General features: G+C 58.3%; 7 protein-coding genes and 1 non-coding gene across 8 annotated transcripts; 3 read left to right on the top strand and 5 right to left on the bottom strand.

Moving 5' to 3' along the window:
* The first annotated feature begins 348 nt into the window (after window positions 1-348).
* On the top strand, window positions 349-450 carry SCHCODRAFT_t80. The gene has a single exon. It is a non-coding gene; the product is annotated as a tRNA-Met (tRNA).
* Window positions 451-722: 272 nt separating this feature from the next.
* SCHCODRAFT_015462 (glycoside hydrolase family 10 protein) lies at window positions 723-2,134 on the bottom strand (the record flags this gene model as incomplete). Its single annotated transcript, XM_003032811.1, has 9 exons — window positions 723-815; window positions 864-1,284; window positions 1,335-1,348; window positions 1,457-1,525; window positions 1,577-1,632; window positions 1,696-1,785; window positions 1,850-1,865; window positions 1,925-2,035; window positions 2,096-2,134. 9 exons carry the CDS (start codon window positions 2,132-2,134, stop codon window positions 723-725), a joined length of 909 nt encoding a protein of 302 aa, XP_003032857.1.
* Window positions 2,135-3,069: 935 nt separating this feature from the next.
* On the bottom strand, window positions 3,070-5,233 carry SCHCODRAFT_02619461 (kinase-like protein). The gene is made up of 9 exons (XM_003032810.2): window positions 4,822-5,233; window positions 4,365-4,766; window positions 4,213-4,311; window positions 4,076-4,164; window positions 3,942-4,026; window positions 3,790-3,891; window positions 3,579-3,675; window positions 3,456-3,522; window positions 3,070-3,398 (listed from the first exon to the last, which is right to left on the bottom strand). Exons 1-9 carry the CDS (start codon window positions 5,221-5,223, stop codon window positions 3,359-3,361), a joined length of 1,383 nt encoding a protein of 460 aa, XP_003032856.1. The 5' UTR covers window positions 5,224-5,233; the 3' UTR covers window positions 3,070-3,358.
* Window positions 5,234-5,360: 127 nt separating this feature from the next.
* Window positions 5,361-7,803, bottom strand: SCHCODRAFT_02619457 (WD40 repeat-like protein). The gene is made up of 11 exons (XM_003032809.2): window positions 7,613-7,803; window positions 7,521-7,549; window positions 7,388-7,460; window positions 7,219-7,331; window positions 7,117-7,157; window positions 6,959-7,065; window positions 6,818-6,895; window positions 6,643-6,761; window positions 6,312-6,460; window positions 5,893-5,970; window positions 5,361-5,661 (listed from the first exon to the last, which is right to left on the bottom strand). The coding sequence occupies exons 1-11, from the start codon at window positions 7,715-7,717 to the stop codon at window positions 5,624-5,626; spliced, it is 930 nt and encodes a 309-aa protein (XP_003032855.1). The 5' UTR covers window positions 7,718-7,803; the 3' UTR covers window positions 5,361-5,623.
* Window positions 7,804-8,579: 776 nt separating this feature from the next.
* On the top strand, window positions 8,580-8,925 carry SCHCODRAFT_02699348 (uncharacterized protein; the record flags this gene model as incomplete). Its single annotated transcript, XM_050346928.1, has 4 exons — window positions 8,580-8,594; window positions 8,659-8,739; window positions 8,793-8,845; window positions 8,898-8,925. 4 exons carry the CDS (start codon window positions 8,580-8,582, stop codon window positions 8,923-8,925), a joined length of 177 nt encoding a protein of 58 aa, XP_050201223.1.
* Window positions 8,926-9,362: 437 nt separating this feature from the next.
* Window positions 9,363-15,177, bottom strand: SCHCODRAFT_01284934 (uncharacterized protein). Its single transcript, XM_050341378.1, has 7 exons — window positions 13,420-15,177; window positions 11,581-13,369; window positions 11,297-11,526; window positions 10,863-11,248; window positions 10,645-10,811; window positions 10,348-10,591; window positions 9,363-10,299 (listed from the first exon to the last, which is right to left on the bottom strand). Exons 1-7 carry the CDS (start codon window positions 15,072-15,074, stop codon window positions 9,557-9,559), a joined length of 5,214 nt encoding a protein of 1,737 aa, XP_050201222.1. The 5' UTR covers window positions 15,075-15,177; the 3' UTR covers window positions 9,363-9,556.
* Window positions 15,178-15,890: 713 nt separating this feature from the next.
* On the top strand, window positions 15,891-16,313 carry SCHCODRAFT_02494279 (uncharacterized protein; the record flags this gene model as incomplete). The annotated part of the gene is made up of 1 exon (XM_003033373.2): window positions 15,891-16,313. The coding sequence occupies one exon, from the start codon at window positions 15,891-15,893 to the stop codon at window positions 16,311-16,313; it is 423 nt and encodes a 140-aa protein (XP_003033419.1).
* Window positions 16,296-16,995, bottom strand: SCHCODRAFT_02665787 (uncharacterized protein; the record flags this gene model as incomplete). Its single annotated transcript, XM_050346558.1, has 3 exons — window positions 16,296-16,452; window positions 16,490-16,889; window positions 16,929-16,995. The coding sequence occupies 3 exons, from the start codon at window positions 16,993-16,995 to the stop codon at window positions 16,296-16,298; spliced, it is 624 nt and encodes a 207-aa protein (XP_050201221.1).
* Between the last annotated feature and the right edge of the window lie 3,086 nt (window positions 16,996-20,081).

Raw genomic sequence — 20,081 nt, 5'->3', positions numbered from 1 at the left:
CGCTGGCAACAACTGACGTGCCTTGCCTTGCAGCTACGTAGTTTACGATTATACGGGCGTTTACTGGGTCAACGCAACTGCTTTGAAGAACTATCTAATGAACAATGCAGGACCGACGAATCAAGGGGCCTGGCACCTTGCACGTAACAACCTCCTTGCAGTCTACTGAGGAACGATGAACTTGGACACTGCGGTTGTGTTTCAAAATCGATGGATGTTAGGTAGACAACACTTTTTTGGCTTGTGATCACAGAGCGATGCGCAGGATCCCTGGCTGTGATCTTGATTTTTCTGAGATGGAGTTGGCAGGTATCTACACATTATAAGTACGCCATCAAAAACTGCAACGTCTGCATGGCTCAGTTGGTTAGAGCGCCGGTCTCATACTTTCAGTATGCGGGTCAACAGATCCCAATCCGGAGATCGCCAGTTCGATCCTGGCTGCGGACATCACTTGTCGACTGCGTCATTTTTTTCTTGCATTTCGGCTCGGTCCTTCTAGGCAGATACATTCGAATCAACAACGTTAGGAGATCCAGAGGGTCACTTTCAGGCTTCAGAAAGTCTGAAGCCCGATTGACGGCTAGTCTCAGAAAGCTTCACGGGCTCCTACTCTCAGTTCAATGCCACACGACTTCGGTATCCCAAACTTCACATCGATCCAGATACATATACTCATTGTCAACTACAAGCACTACCGATGTATCCTTTTACGAGAAAAATTACGAGAGAAGGTCAACCAGCGCGGTATACGCGGGCTTAGGGCTGTAGTTTCCATCGAAGAGAAGAGGGCTGGTCTCGGATCGCCATGAGTTCTGCGCATCACTGTCAGCAACAGCCTGTGGGCCCTGAGCAAGCCTTACCGGGTCTGCCACACCCCACGTCGTGATGGACACGCACAGCGGCTCGTCAAGGCAAGCCTGAGCAACCGCGACGTAGTCCGCCGCCGGCGCGCTCGCAATGTCCAGCTCCGTCACCGCGACCTCAGCACCGGTCGCCGCGAGCGCCTTGATGGCGGCAGCAACGCCTGAGGAGCCGCCCGCAGACAGGTGCGTCTGCGTGCCGATGCCGTCGATGAGCTTCTCGCCGGAGTTGACGCTGTTGACGAGGGAGACAAGGCCCTGGACCTTGGCGTTGACGGAGTCGAGGTTGTAATCGTTGATGTAAAGCTTCGCGTTGGGGTCGGCTTCGCGCGCGGCTTGGAAGGCGATGGTCACGAAATCCTGGCCGAGGACGTTGGAGAAGACGCTGGAACGGAGGGTCCCGTCCTCGTTGAAGATTTCACTGGAGAGGGCATGAGTGGAAGTAGGCAATAGAGAGATACGAGCGCGTACTTGACGACGTCCCACTACAATCGCATGGGCGTGTGGTCAGACGAGGCTAGATGTAGTTAAGTAGCACAACTCACAGCTACGAAGGGGCTCTGTCAGTAGTTGTGATGGAAGAGAAGTAAGACATATGTACCGTACAACTTGCCAGCATAGCGACCCGCAAGGTTAGAGATGTGGTTTTGGATGACGCTAGTCTATCGAAGACTTCATCAGAGCACATTGTGGCCGCACAAGAGATGCCTTACCAAGCTCGCCGCGTCGCCAATCGATTGCACCCAGCCGGGAAGCTGCGAGTGCCAGACTACATACCTGATCAGTATGCGAAGACGCCAAGTCGCGCGAGCGCGCCGCGAGAGTCACATACCCAGCGTATGACCGCGAACCTGCTTGTTGTTGGCGGTCGCCCAGTCGACGACGGCGTCCGAGCCGGTGTAGCTGAAGCCATTCTGCGTCGCTGAAATCCCGGAGCGCAGGTCAGTCCGCTGTCACGCGCGAGTTCCAATCGCCTTCCGACTCACGCTCAGTCGCGTCCCACTACGAGGTGAGGTGGGGTGTTAGCGACGGCGATGAGTAGCATAGTGAAGACCGCGTACCTTCATCGAGTTCTCCGGCGTCACAGCGCCGAACTCGCTGGCGAGGATGGCCTCATTCTGGCTGATGCCGAGCGTGTTTGAGTCCGCGATATTCCCCCAGAAGAGTTTGCCCTGCGCAACGAAGAGGTCGTTCAGGCCAGCGAGCTGACGAGGCTGGGGCGCGGCGCTGACAGCCACGGCCATCGAGACGAGCGCGAGGAGGGCCTGCATGATGTTCGAGTAATAACTGAGGGAGTCGGTAGGTGACGACGACGAAGAGACCGAGATGCTGAAAGCCTGGCTGCACGAGAGGTTATATACCATGTCGCGCGTCCTGCAGCGTCTCAGTCACAAGATGTCGAGGAAGCTACGAGGGTCGTCAAGGCATATGCTGTTGGAGCGGGCGGGGAAACCTCTGGGACGACTTCACGCACGAGTACGGACGATCCGTGAGAGGTTTAATTGTCCGAAGGAGGATGGCTCTCGACGATTATTCCGAGGGCGCCAGAGGGCTTCACCGAGGCTGGAGAGCTTCGCCGCGTCTGGGGTAGCGCATCAAAGTCAGTGAAGTAGAGCTCTGCGTCCGTCTGGGGAACAATCATCCTCGACGGGATTCCGCCTTTCCGTGTTCCCCAGAGGTAAATTGTGTCGGTAGTGGCGGTGTGGCTGAAGTGACAGCGTCGATCCGAAGTTGACGATGATCGGAGGCGTTACCATCGTCCGTCGACGCATACCAAGCGTTTGGAATGACCTATACTAGGCCTGAGTGCTCTGTCCGACGAACAAAAGGACGTCCACCATAAGGCGCACTGCTGTGATAGTAAATTTGGCTAGAGAAATGCTGTGATTGTTGGGCTCGGCCGCCTCGCGTGGTCAAGAACTTCGGGACCGAGAGTTGTTCCCCCGACAATCCATCCTTGTGATGGTCAAGCACATCAGCGTCCAAGGCATCTAATGACGTTGTTCATTGAGTGAGGGAAGACATCTGTTCACGTCAAGTCAGTACGCGCAGCACGCCAATTAATACGAGACGAACCTCTTTGGCCACGGCAGTAGCGACACCGGTCATGGAAATGCGCTCACATACAAAGAAAGGACTTCCGAGTACGGTGAAATTGAGGCCCCGTTCAGCGAAGTCGTCTCAGCGAAGCTCGCGCCCAGTAGAATCCTCCGATGAAAAAGCAATGCATTCGAAAGCAAGTGAGACGAGCATTGGGTTATGTACATGAGGAAGGCCGCTCGCTGACGACTCGTGAGCGCGTGTGTAGACACGCGCCTCGTCTCCTCCCTCCTCTATGTTTCCTCCAGCTTCTCCCTTTGATGTTGTGCTGCCTGGCGACGGCCAAACTGGCCCCCTTATTATGTGTCCAGCGCAAGGGTGACCAAGCGACAGACGCGAGGGTGAGGACAGGGGACGGCGATTAAGTAGTGAAGCGGTCAGCGGACGCGTCGGCCTTAATGACCGCTGCCGCCCGTAAAGCGCTTGAAGGTGAAGCTATGGGTAGGTCGTATGTCAGCATACGCGCGCCACGAACAAGGATATGAATCTTACCCCAAGAAGGCCAAATCCTTCTCCGCGCCGACACCAGCATCCTTCGGGAGCGCGTCGGGTACGTTGCCTAGAATTACGGTCAATCCCAATCCTTCCTGCGCTTACATCGACTTCGAAACTCACCCAAATCGTCCGTCGGGAAGTAGCTCGTGTCCGTCATGCTCTGCAACCGCGGCACAAACGGCGGCTCGATGTGTCGCAACGACGACCAGTCCGCGCCCTAAGCAAGCACGAGTCAGCCACCAACGATCCCATGACACGCCGCTCCTCGAGGTCATGCAGCGCGCACAGCACGCAGGGCCGCCACGACATGGCAAGCCACACCCTAACTCACGTAGAAAAATGGGTGCGTCTTGATCTGTGTCACTGTCAACCGGTGCTCGGCCCAGGTCATCATCCCTCTTATGAGGTCTTCTGCCTCGCGCGAGACGTAAACCTGGATGGACAATCAGCGTTGGGTTGGAGTGAAAGGCATGGTGAACATACTTCGTCAGGGAAGTGGAGGTACTTTGGCCAGTCGATGATCTTCTTGTACGTGTCTCCTGGGTTCTCCGAGCAGAACGGGGCATAACTGAAGCAAATGTCAGAAGCGTGTATGAAGGAAATGCGATGCCACTTACCCGACGAGACATTCGAAGAAGATAGCGCCAAGAGACCACCAGTCGCACTCTTTGCCGTAGCCCTTGAGAAGGAAGACTTCTGGTGCAATCTATCCCCAGTTGAGTGAGGTGACGACAAGGAGGCTTGCAGCACTCACATAGTCTGGCGTGCCGACGGTCGAGTATGCAAGCTTGCGACGGTTGGCCTTCCAAGTCGCGATCTGCTCGCGGCTCATAGTGAGATTGATCGCGTTGACCTGACAACTCCACGTCAGACCAAGCCCAGCACACGATGGCCACGATAACGCACCTGCACAGAGTTGCGCGCGGGGTCACGCTGCTTCTCCTGCTCGAGATAGCGCTTGTAGATCTCTCCATCAGTCGCCTTGTGCAGGCCGGTACTCAAGCCAAAGTCGGACAGCTTCAGATGGCCGTACTTGTCGATGAGGACGTTATCGGGCTTGATGTCGCGGTGGATGTAGCCGAGGTTGTGGACGGCCTCGATGGCGAGGATGCACTCGGCCATGTAGAAGCGCGTGACGTCCTCCGAGAAGACGTCGTACTTCATGAGCATGGACATGAGGTCCCCTCCGGGGAGGAACTCCATGACGAGGTAGAGGAAGGCCGAGTCTTGGAAGGAGTAGAACAGCTGAACCACCCACGGCGACGTGCTCTCCGCGAGGACATCGCGCTCCGCACGGACATGTGCAAGCTACGGCGGCACCTGTCAGCCCTCTTCCCCACCCCCCACCGCCCGCCCCACGCACCTGGTCGCGCTTCAGCATCTCCGCCTTCTGCAGCGTCTTCATCGCGTACACCTTCCCCGTGTCCACCTTCTGCACCAGGCGCACCTCGCCGAACGCGCCCTTCCCAATCACCTTCACCGTCCGGAAGTCGTTCAGGCCGATTTTCGTGCGGCGCAGGCGCAGGTGCTGGCTCTCCGTCTTCGCGTGCTTGCGGATCTCGCGCTCGCGCGCCTCCTGGCTCACCGCCTGCGACAGGCGCGTCTCGAGCTCGATGCGGCGTGCATTGCGCTCGATCGCGGCGTCGACCGCGACCTTGTAGTAGGACTCGAGCTTGAGCTTCGCGGCCGTCGCGCGCGCGACCGCATCGGAGGAGAAGGTGGATGTCGAGCGGTCGAAGTACACGTAGTCGCTGTCGGTGGTCATGGTCGCAGACAACCACAGGCCGCCGACATCCCCACGCGGTAACCTGTAATTCTTACTTGGTAACGTGTGGCGTGTGAATTCGAAACTTCAACCGTTCCCGTGACCGTTATGCGGTCCGCTCCTTCCAGACAAAGGGAGATCGCTACTCGGCATTGCAAAATCATCAAAGAAGAGAGGAAGCACGCATTTGATCCAGAAAAACGGCCCAATTCTGCATTCATCTAAACTACCCTCGTCCTGAAGGCTTCCTGAACGTTTTTGGAAGCGAGCCTGCGAGCCCTTCAACCTCGTACTTTCCAGTAAGTAATACACACGAAGCACAACTACCTCGCGAGAGTTCCAAGTGCTCAGCTGGTCCATTAGAAGACCTGATATGCCCCCCACGAAAAGGCCCGAATCCTTAGCTGGCTCCATCGTGCAGGGCACAACACACCGCCGCTGTGAATTATGCCGTCAGCTTTTACCTCCTAAGAGCGGCATCGGCCTAGAAGCGAACATCGACTTCCTGCAGGAAGATGCCAACTCTCCGAGGGTGCGATAGCCACGCCCTGCGGGAGCGACGTCCGCTCCCCGGAAGAGCGATGTGCACTCCCTGAGAGCGAGACGCGCACTCCCTAACGGAGCGACACTACCTCCGCGAAGAAGCGTAAAGAAGCGACGTCAACTCACCTTTGTGGTGCCCATTATATTGCCGCACAGTTTTTCCCGACGCCATCTCCCACAGGCGCGCCGTGTGATCGGAAGAGGCTGAAGGGAGGAGGTCAGCAGTCCGTAAGAATCGAGTGATTATCCCGTGAGTAATGAGTGAGTGTCCCGTAAGAATCGAGTGAGTATCCCGTAAATCAGGCTGCACGCTTTCTGCGTGCACCCTCGAGGCTTCAGCCGCATCCTATCGAAGCCGCCGACCCGCACACCCGCCTTACGCTCCCTCCGTCTCTTCGCCTTATGCTCCCCTCCCTCCCTTGACCTGGCGCTCCCTCCCTCCCTTGACCTTGCGCTCCCTCCCTTCCCCTACCCCCTCTCCCTCCCCTTCACCCACACCCTCCCAATCCATCCCTGCAACTTCTCCCAGAAGAAACCACACTCACCCGTCACCAAATACGCCGAATCCGCGCTGAACGCGCAGTCCCACACCCATCTCTGGTGCCCCACGAGCACCTTCTCCTGCCGGAACTCGTAGCTCGGGGATATCGACCAGATCTTCACCGTCGTGTCCGCGGAGCAGGTCGCGAGGTATCTGGGTGGGATAAACAGGTGAGTGAGTTTCTTGCGTGAATTCTGAGAGTTCTGTGACAGAATTGCAGGATGTTCGAGAGGGCAAAACACGACTTCAAGGAAGGTAGAAAGGTAGAAACGGAAATACCATGCTTATAAATATGCTACTCGTGACCCTTGAGAGCAAAAGAGGAAAATACGCACTTCGCATCCGGACTGAGCAAACAACGCGTGAGGTACTTATTATGTGCCACAAACTTGGTCACGGCCTGGAAGCGCGGCATCCGCGGGTCATCGTTAACTCGCCAGACGTAGCAGCGGCCCTGATAGATGGGGAGGTGAGTATATGAATGTCGAAGAGGAAAGCCTTGAAACCGACCTTGTTATTCCCCGCGACCAGAAGCGACCCGTCTGCTGCAAGCGTTACTGAGCGGATTGGAATATCGCCAGCAGGTGTCTGGCATCATAAAATCCCTGTGAGCCCTAGGCCTCACTCAGCCGCGAGGCGCAGCAGACGTACTAATTCGTGTGAGCAGACATTCTCGGATAGATCCCACTGCTTGATGCTTCCCGCCTGATCACACGAGATGAGTTCGCCCTGATTGGGGTGAACGCAGACATCGTTGACTAGGGCCCTTCAGCACCATTAGCAGTAAGGCCGATATGACACCAGCATACCAGGCGCGCCGTTCACGTAACCTCGGTGGACTTGGGAAGTTCTGCAAACGGACGCTATGAGAATCGGAACAGCCAGGGTTCGTCGCGTATGTTTTTCATTACCTCAGATCCCAGATCTTGATAGTCCCATCTTCGCTCCCGGTCACCAGCCACTTGCCCTCGCTATGGAAGCACACCGACGTGACGTTCCCTGTGTGCCCTTCGAAAGTGACACGCTAAAGTAGCAAGGTCAGGGTGCGTCTCCAATGTCGCGCCCTAGCCCGAGACGTACGGGTTCATTTGACGTATTGTTTATCTCGTAGATGTTGACCTTCTTGTGGATAGCTGCTGCAAGGAAGCGCTTGCTGCAGACGATCAGGTGCGTCAGTGCCTCACGTCCAGCCCTCGCGCGATGGATTACCTACTCCGGAGAAATAGCCAGCCGGTTTACTTGCTAATGCAGGCAAGATGCACCCGTGAGCCCTGGGGAAACTCACCCACGTCAAAATGGACTCACACCAGTCTCGCCCGCCCTGGAAATTGTCCGCGAGCATATGCCGCTCCATGCTTCCCAGAACCGGATATCATGGTCATACGAGCCGGTGACGAGCACGACAGACATGGTGCGCAGAAAATGGGGGTCGAGGGACAATTACCCGAGCAGGGCGCGTCCGACAGGGCGCAGAGCTGATGGAGGTCCAAGTTGAGCGCTGTTTAGGGCACGCCACAATATCGGGAGGGTGACCACGTGCGGATTTGAACATCGGCACGCCCCGATTGGAATTTGGCAACTTCGAAGTTCACACTTCACCCTCGCGGTAGAAGGTTCTCTGCCAGGCGAACGCATGTCCTCCGCACCTCAGGCGTTCAACAAACTGACGGCAGCTCTGATGAATGACCCGAGGGCCAAGGATTCACTCTCGCTCGCTCATCGCGCACGAACACCCACGACGCTCGCTTCGCTCGGCTAGTATCATTCAGTAACAAGACCTCATCAGAGGCCCTCCCCCACCGCAAACCCCTCGTTAGTGTTGTTGATTAACTCTTTGCCTATTGCCGCCGATGTTTGCCTGATTCCACCGGACTCGATTGACGTCCTCGCCCGCGCCATTCTCCCACCCTCATTGTGCACCCACCCCTTCTCGTGCTTCTCATGATCGCGCCAAACGCCTGCGTCATCCCTGCCCCTTCCTCCCCCCGACACCCACCTTCTCTTATCCCTGCACGCTCTGCAACCGCCTCGACTTGCGTAAGGCGCGCGGCGGCTTGACGCTCTGATAGTGCCTTTCTGCCACCCTCCTTTCGCTCGGAAGGCGCCGTGGCCCCCCCTCGCCGATTACCAGCCGACGAGATCGAACTCCTTACCCTGGTTCACGCCTTCTTCCACCATGCTGCACATCGTATAAAAAGACGCGCGCCTCCCGATCACCGCTGAGCATCGTTCCTCTTCGCTCCGCCCCCTTTTTTGTCTGCGTATTTTGGCTATGAATCCCTTTCGGGTGCGTGGGGAAGCCGGGCTTGTGTGCGTGCGAACGATGTTCACCAACGTCGCCTACCTCGCAGGTCGGTGACAGAGTCTGGTACTGGGACGGCGCGTCCCGCACGGTCTACGGAACCGTGACTGCCATCGAGCGCCTTGCCGATGTACGTGCGTACTTCCTACTGACCGCATCCGATCGTGATCAATTCGCACGCAGGGCACGCAGGTCCTCGTCATCACAAGAGATCACGGTGGCCAGATGAGCCTCCCGTAAGTGCCTATCGTCCCCATCGCCTCGCACGCACTTACTTGGGTTATTCAGGGCCGACACGGTCACAAAAATCACCTGAGCTGTCGCGTTCTTTCAAAATAACACGACAGCTACATAGGTCTATCCGCTCGTTCTTCTCATACATCGCAACTGTCCATCCGCGCTCGCACGCATACCTACCCACAGCGACTAGGCACGGACATTTCATCCTGGACTTGCACCGCGCCCTCCCCTACATACCTCGCACCTACATACGCGCCCATCGCCTGCCCCACAGTAGTGACATACGCAAACATACTGTATTGTCATGTCATCGTACTTAGCAGCGATTGCACATGTGCATAGGTACACCATCCCAGCGTCCGGCTATGAATCCAGCCATGTAAGGTGAGGTATGCAACAAAATAGGTGAGGGGAAGGAGTCAAGGTGGGGAAAGATGATGTGAATCGTGTCGAGTTGTGTTGTGTGTACGCAGCAGCACAGTGCAACTGCCAACAAAGTATGTCAATGTATGTATAGCTGGGGGAATATGGTGTATGCTGTGGGGGATAACAGGTATTGTACATTGCGGGGACGTCCAAGAGGTGGTGAAGTAAAGGCAGACTAGACAGACAGGGAGACAGACAGCCGAGCCGATAACTAAACAAAGGAAAGGGGGAGGAATAGTAAACTACGAATAGATAAGTGGGGAGGGGAAAGCCAGCGGCTATTATTGGATATTGCACTGGCCAGACGATTTCGATTCCCCGCGTCGTTTATGTCGGGGTCGCTCGCCTGAGGGAAGGGAGCCGGGGATCGCGTCGGCGCCGTCCGACTCGACGCCCGAAGGCGTGGATTGGTGACTCCCGAAGGTGCCGACCGCGTTCTCGGGTACGGGATGGATGGACCGCCCATTGCTGGACACCGTGTCGCCCGTGCTTCGCATGCTGTACGTCGCCTGCGTGCTCGTGCTCTTCAAGGACAAAGGCCGCTCGCGCTCATGCGCGTCCTTGTCCTTGTCCTTGTGCAGATTCGAATGACTCTTCGTGCGCACATTCGACGATGAGGACTGGCCGGACTCGGGCTGCGACAGGGCCGACTTGCCCTTATCCTTGTGCTTGAACGCATGCACGAACTTGAACGCCGTCGGAGGGTGCAGAAGATCTTTATCGGGTGGCGGCGAGGCGGGCGTGTGCGCGTTCGGCGTGTCCAAGCTGCTGCGTGGCGACCGCGCGACGAACGCGACGTCCGACATCGGACTGCCCGGGTGCTCGCCGATGATGTCGACGGGGTTCTGGTACACGCTGCTCGGGTTGCCCTTCTCCGCATACTGAGCATACATTAGAAGCTGCGCGCGCAGGTCACAGGTAGGCGGCGCGTCCTTGGCGCATTTCGCGTGTGCGATGAGGCTGCATTCGGAGCAGAGCACGGCGCTCTTCTTGACATTGAGCAAGCACACGCGGCAGACCATGGCTATACATTTATGAGCAATTGCAGAAGAGGAATCTGATGAAGACTTACGTTTACTGAATGTGGTTTTAACGAAGGAGTGTTCGCGAGGAGACTTGCTTTCGGTCGGCCGCACGGACTGGCTGGACATCCGACGGCGAGGCGGCGAGCCGCTAACGGGCTCCTCCGTCTTGATGGACTTGTCCGATGACCTGTCCGGCATCTCGACTTGGGAGAGCAGCCGCACTGCCTCCGACTTCTGAAGGTCTGTGCTGACGCGGCGAAGGAAGGGAATACTGTCCTGCGGACGCAATTCCTGCAGACGCGACATGAGTGACGCAAACAGGATGGTGAAGGGAGTATAAGCACCTTATGAGCGCCCCAGTTCTGTTTCAGCCAAGGGTGCTCGAAAAGGATGTCTGCACTAGGACGCAAGGTAGGCTCCTTATTGAAGCACTGTTTCAGGAAGTCTTCTAGGAGGTTAGAGCAGCTCTCCGGCAGCGGCGGCATCTTGTCTTCGACGATACGGAACATCACTATAATGCATGTTAGGATCCATGTCAGAAGCTACGATAGTCCAGACGCACCAGACATGCTATTCCCGACGTCCGAGTAAGGTGGTTTGCCCGTGAGAAGCTCGATGACCGTGCACGCCAAGGACCAGATGTCCGACTTGGTAGACGCGCCCTTCAGCTCGATGACCTCAGGCGCCATCCAGTTCGGAGTACCGGCGACATCCTTGATCTCGCGCTCCATTGCTCGCAGGTTGAGAGAAACACCGAAGTCCGACAGCTTGACATTGCCAGTCTTGGTCGTCAGGATGTTGGCAGCCTTCAGATCGCAGTGGACGACGTCGTTCTGGTGGAGGTAGTGCAGGCCTTCGAGGATCTTGACGACGTAGTTGGCGACAAGGCGCTCGTTCAGCTTGCCAAAGGCCTTCAGCGTGTGGACGAGGGAGCCATTCTCGGCATACCTGATAGAAGGTCAGTACAGAACCAGAGTGCGGATCATATAGACGCACTCAAGAACGATGCTCAGCGAATCATCGTCCCTCGCCATCCCCTCGTACTTCACGATACTAGGATGCGACAAGCTCTTCACCAGGTCCACCTCCCTCATCAGCGTCGAGATCTCATCCTCCTTCAGACCCTCCAGCCGAATCCGCTTCACCGCGACCATCTGCCCCGTATTCAAGTTCAGCGCGCGATACACCGACCCGAACTGTCCGCGCCCAATGCAGTTGCCCAATTGCTATCAAAGTAACATTAGCCCACATTAACACAGCCAGATGCCTGCCACACGCACGAAATGGGTCGGCAGCTTCCCGTCGTCCTTGATGACCAACGTCTTCCTGACCGCGCTCCCGGCCGAGTACACAGACTCCCGCGTCATCAGATCGCTCGCGCTCGCGTCCTTCGACACGCCGAGGTTGACCATGCTCTCGAACCGCGACCGCGAGGGCTTGGCTCCCAGCTCGTCGTACGAACTCGGTCGCGGGCGCTGGCGCACCGCGGTGCTCTCGATGTCGCTTTGGAATCGCCCGCGAAGAGGGCGAGGGCGATCGGGCACCGACGAGGGACCAGCATCGCTCTCGCCCAGCGGGAGAACCTTGTGCTCGCCGGACGGTGTGCGAGGGAAGGGTACGGGCCCGTCAGCGCCAGGACTGCGCGGTTCGTCTAGCCGCGGTACGAGGCCAACAGGACGTTGACCCTGCTTCGAGCTATTCCGCCGGAGCATAAGCTTGCTCGACATTGGGTCGGGACTAATGTCCCGCCGAAGCACGGCCTCCTTCGGCAGTAGCGCAGTGGGCCCGGCTGTGTCGATCGAATGACGAGAGCGATGGGAGGGGCGGCGAGGGAAGGGCTGGAGGGAGTCGACGCTGTCATTCCTCCGCGACGCACCTACAATGGCGAGTTTGCGCGGACCGCCAGGTGAGCTGGACAGAGGCGACGGCGGTGGGTCCGAGTCCGGTGGCGGCGACCTGATCCCAGTACGTTGCTGACCAATGGCGTCGATGAAGTCGTCCGGCCACTTGCCCTTGCCCAGCCGCAGAGGTGGCTTGTCAGGGTCCTCGCGCGCCTGGCCTTTCTGCAAGTTCCTTGCCGACCCGAACTCGTCCACCTCCTCCACCCGCGAGAGATCCACAACAGGCGAGCCGCTCAGCACGCGCTCGCGCCCATTTGTATCCCGCTTGCGCATATCCTCCGCGACATTCCCGCCCTCCGCGCGCGTCAGCGACGGCGACTCGCTCGTCGCCTCCGTCGTGATGGTCCTGATCGTCCCAAAACGGCCCCCTCCGCTATTCGTCCGCCCCGCCTCCAGCAAGCTCGACGCTGCAGTCGTCACCGTCGTCTCCGACTGCGCCGTCGACGCCATCGACTGTCTGACACTCACATCCGGCGCCACCGAGTCCCTCACCGACGCCCCATCGCCAATCGTCGCGCGCGCGCTGTCCGCGACCGAGGACCGAGCAGGCGACATCGCGTTCACCGCCCAGTTGTACACGCCCGCGTCGTCACGCTTCTGAGACCGCGAGCGCAGAGGAGATCGAGGGGGCGGTGCAGGAGCCACCAGTCGATCGACGTTGTCAACGTTATGCTCCCGCTTCAGCTCCCGTGCGCGCTCGTCAGGGGCCTCGTCCATCGCGTTATGGGAGTGCCCCGAGCTGCTGGGGCTGATCGAGCGCAGCGTCGGCAGGCCCGCGGGCGGGCTGTAGCGCTTCTTCACCGGCGAGCTCGGCGTCGTCAGATTCGGGCTCGAGGCCGCCGCGCCGCGCACGGTGCCGTTCGCGTACGGGCTGTTCGTGGCCGTGCTGGTGGACACATTCAGAGAGGGGCGCTTCCCCGTGAGCAGCTTCGACCGGGCCGTCGCGGGGTTCTCCGCGAACTTTATGAGCGCGACGATCGTGTGCGCGACACGCGCGAGCGACTCGCCGGTCGCCTCGATCAGGTCATCGCGCAGGAAAAGGTCCTCGGGCGGGAGGCCCCAGGACGAGCACGCAGCGAGGAACTTGGTCACGTTGGAGGTTCGGACGAAGCCATCCTCGCGCGGGTCAGGCTTGACGACCGAAGCCTGGCGCAAGCGGTTAATGAGGCTGGAGAAGGGTCAGTCACCGGTCGCAATGAATGGAAGCGCGATACACACTGGCATAGAACGTAGCCATCTCGCAGGCACTCGCAGAATAGCCTCCGCTCCCTCTCCTCTCCGCCAGCGCTCAGGCCACTGGGGCTCAGCGCCGACGCGCCGTTCACGTTCGTGGTGCTAGGGCTTTTCGACCACACCCGCTCGAGTCTTATCAGAGCCCGCGTGCGAAGCTCGACCTCCTCCCAGTCGCGGATAGCCTGGTCACTCCGACCATGCACAGGAGGCTTGCCAACCTCCTTGCAGAGCATCACGGTTGCGGTGCGGATCGCTTCTCTCTGCTCAGGATTGGGTGGGTTGACCAGCGAAGACGTAGAAGCGTTCATATGGCGTGTTTGCGATACGGACCGGCGGTTTGGCGACATCGTCGGTCGCATGCCCATTGGTGAGTCGCCGCGCATGGGGATGGGGCTGCCGCCTATTGACGGACGTCGCTGAGTGTCGAGGGACGCCCGACGAGGTGCTTCTCCAGAAACACGTCTCGACGCGTCTATCGACGGCCGCCGCTGCGAGTCGATCGACCCACGCCGCGGCTGAGGCAACGGGCTAGGAGGCGACAACGGTAGCTGCGACGCCGAGCTAGACGTCAAGCCTCGCGGCACCACGCGCGTCCTTGCTTGCGACGTCGACGGCGATCGTGCGCGGATGGGGCTCCCATTGCGCGGTGTAATCGGCGACTCTGAGCGATCGCGCAGCGGCAGGTTCCCCGAGCTCTGCGCCGCGCGCGAGTTGCTACGTATGTGACCACGGGACCCCGATGCGGGAGTGGGCGTGGGCGGCGGAGAAGGCGTCTCCTGGCGCAGATGCGTCTCGTTATTCGGAGTCGCGTTACGTGGGTAAAGGAGGGAGGGTGTGGATGGGGAGTTAGGGAGATTGACGGGCTGTGATCGAGTGGTGCGGTGCCGGCTGGAGGACTCAGTCGGCTGGAGGTAGGAGCCCGACGACCTGCGCGTCTCACGCTTGGTTGGCGTGGCTGGCGGCGCGAAAGACACGTCGCGCTGGAGAGGTAAGTGCGCAGGGCGCTTGCGCTCTCTGGTGGGCGACACCAAGGCATCGCTCCCAGAAGAAGATGACGCAGGAATAGCCGACTTGGAGTTCGGCGAGGGAAGGGCCTGCGATGACAGGTGTAATGCAGGTGAGGAGATAGAGGCCTGGCGCAGCGACGGGGTGAAGCTGACGCTGTTGCTCGCATGACGGCCTTTCGTCAGCTTCCTCGACTCCCGAGGCTCCTTCGGTGGTTTCTCCTTGGGAGGCTTCTCCTCCTTCGGCAGCGGCGGACGCGCAGGCGACGTAGAGTCCCTGCCTGATCGGCGAACAGTTACTTTGGACCCCAGCCGCCTGAGCATGTGGGACCTCTCCTTTGGCTCGTCGGTCGCCTTCTCCTTACCCTTGTGCGACTTCGGCGTGATGGTCGCGAATTCATCGGCTTCGAGGTGTGCGGTGTGTGTAACCTTACGCGAGCGCGTTGCTGTACGGATGCTCTGTTCGAGCGACGAGCGTATGCGCTGGAAGCCCTTGTGGTGCGGCTCGGGGGAGGACGGCTTGGAGGCGTCGGTGCGCGCCGAGCCTGCGGTTGAGGTGGATGACTCTCCGTTGCGGGAGGATGCGCGGAAAGGATTGACGACCGAGAGTGTTGTTGGGAGCACGGCGGCTGCCATGGTGACTTGTTAACGAGCGGAATGCGCGGAGAGCAGATAACGGGCAAGTATGGGTAAGGGGGCCTGGGCGAGGCGGTCCGATTATGAACGGCGCACGCAGGGAAACGTTCTACAGCAGCCACGACGGCCTGTAGAAACACAGGGTCAGTATTTGACGCTCTGGACCGCTGTTCCCCTCGCCGAGCGGGACAGCGGGTGCTGTAGTATGACGACGGACCTGGCTACCGCGTCTGTTGTGCGAGTGAATCCCTAGTTCGACTAGCGCGCCTGACTGAGACTAGTACAGAAGCTGTCGATGCCGGACGCAGTGGGAGCACCCCGGATGAGCACCCGCCGCAATCGCGGTCGAAAACAAGCCGGAAAAGGTATGAACGATACGCTGATTCAGATTCAGAGGGCGAGGGCAGGACAGGAGGTCCTGATGCCGGGCGTAACGGGCGTCTGGGTACCGCGTAAGCAACGGCGACGTCGTGGGCGCGTCGTCGTTGGATTAGGTGTCGTCGGCGGCGTAGACGGCGACGAGGAGGTGGCGGCGGTAGGCAAGTGATGGGACGCGCCTCGCGGTTCGGACGTTCAGCGGCTTCGATCAGACTGTCCGGCACCAGCACCCGGCCGCCGTGCGAACTCAGACTCGAACATTGACCTCATCGCCCGCTCACAATTCTCTCCAGAATGCTGTCTCACTCAGGACGCGCGCAACTCGCACAGAAAGGCGCATTTGCCGATGCAGAACGCAGTGGCGCGCGCGGCTCGCCACCGACGGAGAACGCGCCATGACGCGCACAGATCTTTACCGATCCTCATTCCAAATCACCCATGTTCGAACCACAGTCCGCCCGCCGCCCGCCGCGACACGCGTTGCCAGCTAACCGAGGATTCGACGCCTCCATGCGGGCGCACGATCCACGCGCCCGAGACGACCCGGACGCGCCCCGGCATCCTTCCGCTCAGCCACACGGTACACCTGCTATACCTGCGAACACTGACGCACTCATGACATACCTCTGTCAACACATAATATCTTTCAAGACGGAGAACAACACAGCACGGACGAAACATGAAATCCATCAACAGACTGACCTTTGTTCTGCTCCTCTCCGACTGACCGCGACTGGAGCTGTCTCCCCTCACCCGCACTCTCCGTCTGCCTTCTCCGCACTCGCTCCTGCCTTCTCCGCACTCGCCGCGCCGCCTTCTCCTCTCCACCCTGCCTTCTCCCCGTCACCGTCCGCCTCCTAACAGTGATAGCGCACCGCCTCGACCCCGCGTCGGGTCAGCTGCACCTTGTCTCCCATCTATCACCCACGTCCGCTGACGCACTAGCACGCACGCGTTCGACGAAGAAGGTAGGCGCACGTATGATTCCCAATCATACCTGCTATGAACCCATACCAAGAAGGCAGGGATTCCCCAACAGACGCCTGATTCCTCTGTGGGATGCCTGATTTCTCTGTGGGATGCCTGATTCTTCTGTGGGATGCCTGATTTCTCTGTGGGATGCCTGATCCCTCTCTGAGATGCCTGATTCATCGACCCATATGCCTGTTCCGTCCTGGTCCATCGACCCAGACGCCTGATTCCACCTCGACGTCCTGCCTGCCATATCACGATAATCCGGCCGTATCGCTCGTGCGATCCTCCTACGAGGCCCCGAGGCTCTATCGATGGTTCTCCGGGCGGCAGCTGACGGGCTCTTCTCCGGTGGCGAGAGGCGGGTCTTCCCCATGGGCCGAGTCGCGCGTACGTTCTCGTGGGCCGAGTGGCGCATACTTCCCCGCAGGTCGTTCGTCGTGCTCCGACCCTCCTCTGGGCAGCCTCATTTCGGCAGTCTCTGTCGAGCAAGCGTTGAAGGACACCGCCTCAAGCACTGTGGCTGAACCGCGCCAACGTCTAAGGCTGGAAAACACCGAGAGCTAGTCATTTTGCTGTACCATAGACGGCGATCTGACGCGAGACGCTAGGAAGGTGATTCCATTGAGTCGGGCGAGGGCTCCATCTAGTTGAGGACGTGAAATTCATATTTTCGCCCTTCTCACGCAGCGCGTATCGAACAGGCCCTTGACTGGAAGCAGTCGAGCACTTGCACTTGTTTGATTGCTAGCCCGAATAGCGCAAAGCATCGTAGACTTATGAAGATCAACAAACCGCTCAGTTGGAGATCAACGAGCCGTTCAGTTGGAGATCAGATCAACGAGCCGTTCAGTTGGAGATGAGCGAACATCCTCTGGAGATGCAGACCCTTCCTCTGGAGGTGAATGCCCTCCCCTCTGTATATGAATGCCCTCCCCTCTGGAGATGAAAGTCCTTCCTCTCGAGATATGGAAACCCTTCCTCCGGAGATGAAAACCTGCCCGTGATTGTTGCCGCATCGAGATGAATGGCACAACGTTCAGCGGGGAGCCGTGCATGAGTTTGGATGGCATCGGTACTTCGACGCTGAGCCGTGCAGAAGTCATGGCGAGCCGTCGATATCTCGACGCTGACATTGCATACTCGTCCTGACACTGTTGGAACCGCTAAAAAAATCCTCGTAGATATTGACGGCGATACGGCAGGGTGCGCGGGGTATAGCGGTGTCCTTGAGTGCAGTGTCACCTAGCATTGAGTACGACAGCGTCATCGAGCACTGTATGGCGGGTGAATCCAGTATACAGCGGGGTTCTTCAAGCCGATTGTACAGCGGTGTCTTTGAATGGCATGCCAGCAGTCAGTCGTCATTTCCGTGTACACGAGCGATGGATCGACAATGCAGCGGAGCGCTTTTCTTGGTTGAGGCCGTTTCTACAGCGAAGGCGGTGAGATGGACGTCTTCCATAGCGAAGGGCGAGGCGGGAAAAGGTATTCTAATGAGGCCGACTGTATTGAAGACAGACTGGGAAGACGCAGAGCGGTGGCCTCGAAGTGCGGTGTTTGACATTGAGGATCGTATAGAAAAATTGGGACGTCGTTTAGCCGCGGAGAAATCGGAGAGTGCGTGGCCGACGTGCCCGCGGGACGTAGACAGAGGTGAGCGCTGAAAGCGACCGGGGAGCCGTCGCCTACGTGAGTGTAGAGAACAGTAGACGCACAAGGAGGGATTGCGCAGAGGATCAAACGCCTCGCCAAGGTGAGAAGGGACCCAAAAGCGCGTGAGTGTACACCCATAAGACGCGCTTGAGTCGCGCCGTAAGCCCAATAGACATACGAAGACTCCCAGCAAGCGCTCCAAGGCACGCAGTAGATGAACGGGACTGTGTCGCCATCGTGAGAGGGGACGCTCAGTAGACGCCGCAAGGTGTTCAAGTTGTTCGAGAAGTAGCACAGCCAGCAATAGAATCGAGTACGCCTAGTGGACGCCTCGCCGAGATACCCTTCACCCATTCGAAGAGATACTCAGCCCCCACACGAAGAGACACTGCAACAGAGAAGAGGTGGAGCAGGGGTGGGAGGCGAAGCGGGCTTACGAGGGAAGCGAAGCGAGTCTGCGAGGGGCATCAGAGCGTGTAAAGGGCAGGAAGGATGTATAGATGCACACAGGCCAGGCAATGAATGCACGCGCGAGAGAATCACTGTGTGTCGGAGGGAATTAGTAGCCATATATGGAAATTTGACAGAGCGAAGGGTAAACAGACTCATGAGAAGCACGAAAAGGCGCATGGGAAGCTAAACAGGCGTATGAGGGTCGAAAGTGTGGACTGTATGAGGGCGCGAAGCACGCATGCAGTGTGGAGGAGGAGGCAAGCAGGCACAGAACAAAAGACTGACTACACAATTGTTTGACGCAGCTTGTGTGTTGCCCATACAAGTCTTGCGCCTCGTTGAATTAGATAGAACAGCCCTCGAGGCCTATATCCTAGGACAAGTAGTAATCCAACAGAAATAAGGAACAGAATAGAGACAGAAGCAAGCCGTACACACCTTGCATGCGCATTGCGCATTGCATCTGAGTTCTATCGCAACAGATACAAGTTCCATGTTGTTCTATCGCAAAGACGCGAGCTCTATCGCAAAGATGCGAGCACTATCGCGTTGAACACGAGCACTATTCCTCTAGACGCGCGAGCCACCGCAATAGACGCTATACACGAGGAAGAGAAGCGGCCCTGACGCGGGGAAAGGCGCGCGCGGGCCGCCGAAGAAGTTCAACTTCGGCAACACGTGGGCGCGATAGGGTCACGTGGATGGTTGAACTTCGGGGTCGCCGCGGATTCGACTTGCGAATGAACGGCGCTGAACTCGGGCTCTGGAAAGCAGGGCAATGCAATGCAAATGGAATCGGATACTCACCACAGGTGAAATGATACTTGAAGCGCGAAAATGGAGACAATCACCGGGTCACTAAACATGCAGAATTTGCGGTGAATGACGATCGGAAGGCACGGTGAGGGCCAAGAATACTGGGTGAAGGAGTAATCAGTGACGCTGCTGTCGAGAAACAGCCCTCGCGTTGTACAGTCCATCCAGCTGCTGCACAAGGAAGGCGTACCTAGGTCTACGCTCGTGGTGATCAATTTCCAGGAACTGCAAGGTAAGAAGCACAAAACCATGCTTGCAACGGAAACTGACGGATAGCTGACAGTGCTTTGTACGTGGGCAAAATTTTGTCCGCAAGACGGTGGATATGATAACCCACCGAAGATCCCCATTGCGAGCTCTCGACGATCATATCGCAATAGTTCAACCTTGTTAGCGACATGGCCAGCAGCTGACCGCGTATGTCGCCGACATGGAGACAGTGGCGCCACTGACATGGTATTCGTCCCACTGAGACGGCAAGAGAGTCCCGCTGACTTGGTATGCAAGTCCAACCGACACGGAACGACGGCGTTGGTGATCTTCGAGATAAGAGGACTGCTTGATCCGTGTCCTCGAGCTATTGAGGCGGCTTGTAGACCCGCGAGCTTCGCGGGGATGATAGCACGAGCCTCGACTCGCGGAGACCGGGCTGTGGGAGCGAACGTGGGCCAGCTGATCGGGGAGCGGATGACACAGTGGTATGGGCTGCTTCAATTAGCACGAGGTACTCCA

Source organism: Schizophyllum commune (genome assembly GCF_000143185.2).
Source record: "Schizophyllum commune H4-8 unplaced genomic scaffold SCHCOscaffold_4, whole genome shotgun sequence".
Classification (NCBI taxonomy): Eukaryota; Fungi; Basidiomycota; class Agaricomycetes; order Agaricales; family Schizophyllaceae; genus Schizophyllum; species Schizophyllum commune.
This window is presented reverse-complemented; position numbering and strand designations above follow the sequence as displayed.

Excerpts from the sequence above, each read along its gene's own strand:
- SCHCODRAFT_02619461 (XM_003032810.2), bottom strand. The coding sequence starts at position 5,223 with ATGACCACCGACAGCGACTACGTGTACTTCGACCGCTCGACATCCACC. Across the intron at positions 4,312-4,364 it reads CCGCGCGCAACTCTGTGCAG|GTCAACGCGATCAATCTCAC; the intron begins GTGCGTTATCGT and ends TGGAGTTGTCAG. Across the intron at positions 3,399-3,455 it reads AAGGATTTGGCCTTCTTGGG|CTTCACCTTCAAGCGCTTTA; the intron begins GTAAGATTCATA and ends ACCTACCCATAG.
- SCHCODRAFT_02619457 (XM_003032809.2), bottom strand. The coding sequence starts at position 7,717 with ATGTCTGTCGTGCTCGTCACCGGCTCGTATGACCATGATATCCGGTTC. Across the intron at positions 7,550-7,612 it reads CCAGGGCGGGCGAGACTGGT|CAAGTAAACCGGCTGGCTAT; the intron begins GTGAGTCCATTT and ends TGCCTGCATTAG. Across the intron at positions 6,896-6,958 it reads ATGTCTGCTCACACGAATTA|ACACCTGCTGGCGATATTCC; the intron begins GTACGTCTGCTG and ends TTATGATGCCAG.
- SCHCODRAFT_01284934 (XM_050341378.1), bottom strand. The coding sequence starts at position 15,074 with ATGGCAGCCGCCGTGCTCCCAACAACACTCTCGGTCGTCAATCCTTTC. Across the intron at positions 13,370-13,419 it reads GATGGCTACGTTCTATGCCA|CCTCATTAACCGCTTGCGCC; the intron begins GTGTGTATCGCG and ends ACCCTTCTCCAG. Across the intron at positions 11,249-11,296 it reads TCGCTGAGCATCGTTCTTGA|GTATGCCGAGAATGGCTCCC; the intron begins GTGCGTCTATAT and ends ACCTTCTATCAG.